The sequence below is a fragment of the Anneissia japonica genome, unplaced genomic scaffold (assembly GCF_011630105.1).
Source record: "Anneissia japonica isolate Jap-2015-1 unplaced genomic scaffold, ASM1163010v1 scaffold1665_len535045_cov187, whole genome shotgun sequence".
NCBI classification, from domain to species: domain Eukaryota; kingdom Metazoa; phylum Echinodermata; class Crinoidea; order Comatulida; family Comatulidae; genus Anneissia; species Anneissia japonica.
The window spans coordinates 374,728-384,055 of NW_022727261.1; the positions used below are offsets into that span (position 1 = coordinate 374,728).

The following is a 9,328-nucleotide window of genomic DNA, read 5'->3' on the forward strand; positions in this document are numbered from 1 at the left end:
GAAGTTCACTATTGCAATTTTAGAACTTCGTGAAAACGGAACGTTACAGAAACTGATGAATAAATGGTGGTACCACAACAGTGAGTGTGTGGATACGTCACCGCCCCGGGTAGGTTGACTTAACGAATTCAACTATTTTAATATATTGTACAACTGGATTTTTTAAGACACAACAATGGTTCTCGATGAAAAACTCGGAAACTGTTAATGAGATACACTTTTTTGAATATTTACAAACTGGGTAAAAAGGGTAGATATACATTACAATAATTCTACATAACATCACTAGTAATAATGTTAATGTTTATTAATGATAGATAATAACATTAATTATGACAATAATGAACATTATAAAAAGGGTGATGAGAACAATATTTGACGTTGAAAATATTTAATTTAATTTGATTGCACACAGAATGAATAATACCAATTTTTATTACTATAATTATTATCATCGTCACACCACCACCATCGTCATCTCCATCGTCATCATCATCATTGTTTCATTTTCATTTTCATTTCAAAATACATTTATTTTCTTCCATTTGCAATTGAATAACAGAGTTCATTAAAAATGATAGGTTTGAGAAACAAAATTTGTCATCATCGTCATCGTTTTACACCTTTTTATCTGTAACGGCTTTGCTTGTATTTTAGACATTATTATAATGGTTTGTATATGTTTAATTTAGGAGTGATTGACTTTTAAGTAACTGCATATTTCATTGTATTGTCTTTGTGATTTTCGTTGAACTGTTTTTATGTTTGTGGATTGCATTGCTTTATTGTGAACGCGTGTGCCACTGATGCAAAAGTGTAGACTTCAAGTAAAGTTTTGTTTCATTTTTACTTCTCTTCCAGAGACGCTTAAACTTAACGAATCTTGGCGGTGTGTTTTATATATTAATCGTGGGTTTGTTCATCTCTATGTTCGTTGCCATCATTCAGTTTTATTGGAAATCCAAGAAGGTAGCAAAGAAGCGAAGGGTAGGCAACGGTTACTCAGTGAAAATATGAAACTTTAATAATTATATGTGGCAGAATTATTTCTTAGACCAACCGAAGTTTTACACTTTTAGAAGTATGATATTTTGTTGGGAAACATGACGTTTTACAAAATAACCGTAAAGGCCAAATTACGTGCATTAAGAGTTGTGAAGATCTATATAATTTTTTTAAAATTAAAAACTGCATATTTGACAATGGATTTGAATAATTTCCAAAATTTTGTAGAATCAAGCAAAAAACAATGCAGTCGCATTTACACATAATAGGAAGTTTTCGATCGAGACGACAACGTGAAACCATTCTATACTTTTTGGTGAAACTACTAGGACAGATTAAGTATCAGACGTCCGTGTTCGCCATGCGTTCATTACAAAGCGTAGATACGACACACACCATGTCTTAAACACGTGTTAATTAGTTTATGTGACATCATTACGTTCAGATTGCACAATCGAAAACTCTCATTTCGTTTGCGCTGGCGCAAATTTGTGACCAATTGAATATTATCACGTCATAAATGTGGTGTTTTTCAACATGAAATCGATAATCGTGATACCAAATACCAGTCGGTAGTTTGTATCAAGATAATTGATGAATATTTGTTAATTATATCTGAATATATTTCCCAGACTCCTATATCAGTTGTGTTGAAGGAAAAGGCTAGGCTATCTGTGACAGGCGAAGGTTTACCTATTGTTCCTCAGTATCGCGATACAAAGTCTGCGTTAACCCCGCCTAGTATGCGGTACACATCGTCAACGACGAGCACGGTAATTCCTTATACCATGGAGTTGTTGTTTGATGTTTTATATTTGACAGGTTAGTTAACTTAGGTTGGTTCACACTAGCAGCCTTAAGACGCGCAAGCATACGCGCGGTTGTGCTGCTGTTGGAGATTTTCTCTGTGTGAATTAGTTGAGCTGAGAGGGGATCCTGCGTTCGTCTGACTGCGTCAGCATACTTTTTAATTATGATTGTGTTTGCGTGTATAATATGTTCATCTTGAAAATCGTAACGAATTCATTACCTTTGTTTCGTTCGTAAAAGAATGCATTTTGCTGTAGTGCGAACCAATCCTAAGTCTCACGAATGTACGTCATGATCGCCCGTATCAGAACGCTGTAATAATACATGTGTATAATACCTAAATGAGTACCAAGAATATCAGAATGGGGAGCTGTCGATGTTTCTTTTCGTCATAAGTTGGAATAAAATTAATTGTGACGTTAATTCTTGAGACTTTATATAATAATAAAATAAGCCTATACAAGATATGTGTATATGTACCAATGTAATTGGGACTACTGTTTATAGAATTTTGTAGACATTTTTAGATTTATACTGATGCGATTACAACCACAGCTAAATATTATAGATTATTATAGATTATTACATGTAATAAGTAATTATCGTTAATACCATACTAGTTTCAGCAGTAGATATATAGTAAATTTTTGGTTAATGTTACCAATAGTTTTGATGTTATTAATTTCACAATTGTGTATGTAACTATTCTGTTCACACGTCCTATACGGTAATACTTGTGTCAAGCTGAATTCATACCGAATCCAAATTTTCGGATCGGAAGGTCTACGGTACCGTACCGAACCGATCAGAAAATCGAATCAGTGTGTAAGAATAGGGAGGCTGGCGGTCAGCGCTTCGAAAACGTGGTCCGAATTCCGGTTCGGATCCGATGTGGATGTAGCTTAAAGTTTGCATTCACAAAGAAAATTATAGAAAGATAGTATGATTTAAAAGGAACAAATATATGTGATATTACACAGTATTGTTAGTTGAATTAGTAGATTAATTGAAGTTTTAAGCATTATGCCATTAGCAGATAATTTTTCATTTTACAGCTTGAAAAGAAAGAAACGGTAAGGCATTGCATTTTAACCAACTCTAATCATTTGATTGTTATGCAAAAATACGCTCGCCTGCTTTTAAAAACCGTTCCCATGGCAACATCATCAATGATCATATCAATCATTCATCTACCTCCCCTGTGCTCACTTGGAGATCATAACATTTAGAAGCCTAACATGACCAACCGTTTTGGTAGATATCATATTTCTTATGATCTTTACAGTTACAGACGTTGTATTAGCTGAACCTAACAGTAACTACTAATATGCTATCTAAATAGTACTGCAGTGTTTCCGTAATTTTCTCCTTTTTTGCAAAATTTTAAACATGCTTTACTGAAAACCAGAATTGTAGGCCTAACACTTTTTCTTCTTTTGTTTGTCAGATGTTGTCCTAAAGTCGTTTCTCACTTACTGTTGATCGTGTTGTGTTTTAGATTTCAGATTTTACTGTAACATTAACATCATTCGAAGTAAAGGTACTAATAAGTCACACGTAATTTCAATTGCGGATGCACGTCTGTGTAGAAGGTCAAGACTTCTTATCATCCAATGAAACAACTCAGTATGATATACATTATCACACAGTTGAAATTACCAGAGTGCTTATTCTATCTTAACATAAAAAATGGCTAACAACATTATTTATATAAATTGTATTAGCCCATTTTAAACACTTGAATTTGTTATTGTTTATTGTGTCTTTAGCTTAATATATAAAATTATGAAGCTCATATTAATATTGATATCAATTACATGATATGTAATATTTCTCGACTGAAATTTTGTTGATTTATGTTTATTTCCGTACTTAAAGTAAATGGTCTGTCACTAAAATGTTTAATACCGTACTCGGTCTATATCTTTAGTGTTTTAGACTACCGGTCGGATAACATGGGCCTTACAAATAATTCGCTGAACACCGTAACCTTAATAAAACTAAATTTACTAATTATATGTTGTTCAATCGAACCCACTTCATCGCCTTTTGTGATATCATCATAAGAAATAACATTAATTTTGTCTATCATCGCTTCATTGTGTTCTCATTCACTCATTAGACAACAAAGGCTAATCGCTTAAAACATTTGTGTCGCAAATAATTTCTTTAATCTTAAAGAAGTGGTGTATTGTGCAAGTACATAAACTAATGTTGATCATGTGGTTTCAAGTTTCTGTTTATATTGTCTGCTTTTGATTAAATTCAATAAATTGTGTTATACGTCATTGTATTTGTGTTCTTAATGATATTTGAATTCCATGCAAATATCTATGTTAAGGCATGGACCTGGGTTGTCCAATCCGCTAATTCAAAAAAAAAAACTAACAAAAAAAATTATACCATTTTCAATACTAACGTTACTAGAAGTTCTAGAATGCAGGGTGTTATCTATTTAAATCATTCACAGGCCTTCATAGATATCTCGGTTGCCTTTTGATTGGTCAGTACCGAATAAAAAACCTTTAACTTTTATACAAATGCAAACAAATTCAGCAGGTTTTCAATACACCAAATTGAACATTAAATCAGCTAATAACTCGCTTTGTAATGTGTATTATAGTTGTACTATTTATTCACCTGGAGACCAATGAATGTTTGGTCGATTATCTTTACCTTCAATTTTTTCTTGATGTCGACATTTTTTCTTGAATGTTTAGGTTTTATCTGGTTTTTTGTAAATAGGAATATTCTGCTTGCATTACAGTAGTAGTCTTTATTCTTTTTAATAACCCCTATCAATTCCTAATCAGATAGTTGACGTAAATTCTTATATTTAAAATTTGTTACCTAATAGATGTTTCTTCTACGAAAATGACATACAATGCATGGATAGGCAAAGAATGTATGGTACATTAATATTATTTTTTTTAGAATAGTTTAGAATGTGTTGATGCGACTAGAACGGTGTTTACTAGTTTTGTGATCAAGGTTGCGTTGGACAGAATATATACGTCTGTATATCAAATTGCTTCTATGTAACAAAGCATGGATATTTTCTCTTCGTATAGATCGAACTGGAAAAATCGTCACCAAAGGAAAGCCTTGTGTAAACTCTGTATTACTAACTCTATGTTTTTCACAGCTTTTCTTATCAGAAGAAGACGATGATGAAGAGGAAGAAGGGAATACTGTCGATATTGCAAGTTTATATAGCCGAACTGGAACCGAAGTGTGATTGATATCCAAGTTTAATAGCCGAACTGGAACCGAAATGTGATCGATATCCAAGTTAACTGGAACCGAAGTGTGATTAATATCCAAGTTTATATAGCCGAACTGGAACTGAAGTGTGATCGATATCCAAGTTTCAAGTACTAGACCTAAGCTTTTTTGAAAGTTTCGTAACTTTAGTAAAATCAGGTAAATCTAAATCTATCGGACCAGGGTGTCATGGTGTTGTCTTAAAGTTTTAGTAGATTAAAGGGTATGAAATCTGGCGTTATATTGAAGTTTGCATAAATCGATTCCTTATATTATTATGTACTTTAATTTCTTTTAAATGATACATTTTGATTGGAGTTGTATAATTGCCTTCTAATTCATGCTTAGACCCATTTGAAATAAAAACCTAAGCGGGTCAGTACGCCCAGAATCTTACAAACGAATAAAAACGGAGCTGCACCGTATTGTTGACGGTATGTTTTCAAGAAGCTTTGTTAATTGTCAGTAAAGTCTGCGAGTCCCGGAAATATATTTTGATTTTTGTTTTCAGTGGGCTGGTACTACTTTGGTGTCTTAATTATTATTATTTTTTTTTTTTTGGAATGGGGTGGGGGAAGAGATTAGATTAGAACTTTTCGCTAAGCCCCGTTCCTTCAATAACACGTTCTGATTGGTCAGATTTTTGGGCTTGAATGACACTATGAAAAGGTCTATTAAATTAGTTTGGTAGGAACGGGTTCGTACTTTTAGAATAATACATAGTACTACCTCCTTTCTGTCGAGTCATATATAAAATTTCAAACCTGCATTTGCCTGCCTATCCACATTTTTGTTCTTTTTAGATATTTCCAAATGATTAGAAATTAAATAATTGTCATCTATCAATAATAAAAACTTCAGCAAATATATACTTGATGTGATCACTTAATAGGCCACATTAGCTTTAATGTTAAAACAATTATAATAGATACTGTGTTCACAATGATTCGGTCGTAGTGGTGGTGCCAGCGGGCAAGGTGTGAAGTTTTCTGTCCGGCACGCATGGATCGCCTGTCATCCGGTTGTCGGACTAAATTAATATTTTTAATTATTTATCCCATAAGACTTTTTGAGGCTAAGCGATTTGTCTCTTAGCTCACCTAACGATTTCTGGACCCTGGCCACAGGCTCTGAGGCCCCTTGGTTCGGACACCCTGTCGGACGTAGTCGTCTGTCGCTACATTTCTAGAGCCTTCACTTGGACTGTCTGGCAACTAGGTTATCTGAAAAAAAAATGTTATACCGAGATTCAATTGACCCATCAGTAATTCTAGTGCCGGTATTTTTCAGCAAATCCAGTTTAATAATACTATAGTTGGTATCCATACGAAACCTTATAATGGTCTGTGTAATAGAATTTTTTAAAGTGCTATTCACACAAGTTCACGTCATTTTAACGCACACGTAGGCCTATTATTTACGCAGTTATTCCAGAGAATGGAGATGTAAACGTCACTGCATCCAAACCAATCTAAACTTCTGATAAGCTCATGATGTTTAATGGTGAATTGGGCTTGGAAATATGACGTCAACTTGTAACTTTAATATAACGAATTTTTCCAAAAGTGTAGGTCTACTGTAGAAGGTGTTAAACGGCAATATTTTGTACCGATTTTTTAGAAGAAACGTGTCATTATGTATACTGTATGTGATTGTAATGTATGCAAGATATTACGTTCATGTATTTTAGACTAGAATGTCAAATCTAGGATAATGACTTGGTCCATTCCCATGACCATCTAACACAGTTTAAATGTTAACTAACATGTGAGACTAACAATTTTAATAAATTGATGAATATTAATGTTGCATTTATGAGAAAGCAATAAAAGATGAAAAAGTCGTTCAGTATTGCAGCCTCTGAGTTTTTGTTTTGTTTTCGTACGTACGCTCGAGTTGTAACTTGATGCCAAAAGACGACAGAATAATGATATTAAAAATTTCACATCTGATACATAATTGAAAACCGATGATTTTTTTCAATAATATTAACGTTTTCAAAAGGGAATGGATCAAACGAGACGAAAGCCATCAAACAAGTACAGTACTAATTAATAATATAGGCAGTAATGTAATAATTGGAGTTGGTCGGCTTTCAATTATGAGAGTCCACAATAGTTCTAATGGTATACAATATGCTGCAAAGCTTTTATTCAGCATTATTTTATTGTACATATTATATACAATCGACTATTACTCCAGCTTTCTCAGATGTTAAAGTAGAACCCTTTTAGAGTGGAGTCAATCTATGATCAATGTACTGTAATTCTGAGCATTCTATCTATTCTAAATCAGTGATATTGGGTCGTCTCTTTTAAAGCAAGTATCATTGGGGCGTGTCTTAAATAAATCACCTTATACTTTTGGAGTTTCTGATTGGATAATAGAGAAATTCTTTTCTCTATGATTTAAGAGCTTGTTTACCAAAAAGCTGCTGATTCAGATATATTACAAACTTCAAAACTTAGGCTTCAAAACTGATACTTCTAAATTCATAGTGCGAGAAAAGACAAGTCATATTGAGGGTATACTCGGGTTGACTATTAAAGCTGTCAAGTCAATTTAAGACATTACAGGTGAAAAGGGGGTATCGATTATATGCAAATTCCAATGGTTATATATTAAGTTAATATTATTGAACCATAATACTACATTACATAACATGAATACTGCGGATTGATACTTTTTTGGTGGTTGCATAATGAATAGAATTTATACATTTTTAATTCAATGTTATTTCCTTGTCTTGTCTGTCACTGTCCTCTTAGGGCAGCTTCCTTTGTCAAAAAGTACAGATATGTGCTCATGTGATTAAATAGTCACTTCGTTGATTAAAGGTGTCGAGAAGAGTGGTGGCGAAATCCTTAGTATGACAAGCTAAATTATATCACTTCAAAGTTAACTTTTAATTATTCAGAATAAAGATAATACTGCATTGGTAAAGAAACAAATATTAATGAATGACCATCAAAGTAACGATGATAAACCTTAGTATGCGCCACTGTTAACATCAAATAACAAGTAATCGTAATAGAGAGGAAAACAAGGCATTGTGTTAATTTTTCGTTGTCCACATTTTTAATATCAACTTGCATTGATAAAAGGCCTATACACTATTGCACTATCAATCATGATCATTACTTATAAATATGGTACATTATTATTAACTATAACAGAGATGTTTATAGTACTAGCATCCACTGTTGATGAGTGCCGTAATCATCCTACTGAAGAAACACTTCGTCACTTGAGTATTCTAAGGTAAGATGAAAGAAACTGTGAATTCCTAATCATTTTGAAACTTAAAATTAAACGTGATTACCTATCCTATCCTCTTATTTTTCTACCAATAAACACATCTTTGGCGCAGAAATATAGGAACTACATTTGCATCCCTTATAGGTTAGAGCAGAATTAGATCAGTCGCTTATTTGTGTGTGCTGAATCATAATCAATGGAGACTAAATAACACATTAAAATGGCTACTAGAAAACACCAAAACCTATAGAGAAGGGCTCTATAGGGTATGGACCCCAACAATAAGTAAAGGAACACCCCTTCGATTGCATCTTGTGCCATCCTGGAAAAAAGATCTGGATCCACCATTGCCTGTGGTCCGATTTGGTTCATTAGGCACTTTAATTTATGCATCAAACTCTTAGCAATGTACAGTACATGTTGTGATGTTTTTCCCTACCTAACGTGTAGGCCTACGTTCCCAAATACTCGAGAAAAAATTTGTGATTCGGGTGGGAATTGAATCCACGACCTTCACATAACTAGCCTGGCACCATAACCACTAGAACTGAGCTTGCGGCTAGTGACTAGTGTTCAATCCTATCCCCCAAGTAGCCGCGGATACTGCAAATGCTATTTCGATACAAGTTTGCTTTTGGAAAAGGAGTGGTATTTTGCCCTACCTGACGTATCCATACCGAATACTCAGCATGTTCCCAAATAGGCTTACTACAAAATAAAAAATAAATAAATAAATAAAAAAAATCGCAAGGGTGGGAATCAAACCCACGACCTCCAGATAGGTCTAACTAGCCTGGCGCCATAATAAGTACTAGACTACCGAGTTTGCGCTTAGTGACTAAGTGTCAAATCCCCAAGTATCAGCGGTACCGCATATTTACCGGTACTGTATTCGATGCGAAAAACACGTAAGGTGGGCAAAACTTCACTCCTATGATATTTTCCTGGCGCAAGCTTAAATCGAAATGTAGATATTGTTTTAATTAGGTAA

The 9,328-nt window shown here is 33.8% G+C and overlaps 1 protein-coding gene across 1 annotated transcript; it reads left to right on the forward strand.

Annotated features, from left to right (window-relative positions):
• The first annotated feature begins 6 nt into the window (after nt 1–6).
• Nucleotides 7–6,930, forward strand: LOC117113664 (glutamate receptor 4-like). Its single transcript, XM_033257072.1, has 5 exons — nt 7–109; nt 862–987; nt 1,638–1,778; nt 2,871–2,888; nt 4,961–6,930. The coding sequence occupies exons 1-5, from the start codon at nt 56–58 to the stop codon at nt 5,051–5,053; spliced, it is 432 nt and encodes a 143-aa protein (XP_033112963.1). The 5' UTR covers nt 7–55; the 3' UTR covers nt 5,054–6,930.
• The last annotated feature ends 2,398 nt before the right edge of the window (nt 6,931–9,328 follow it).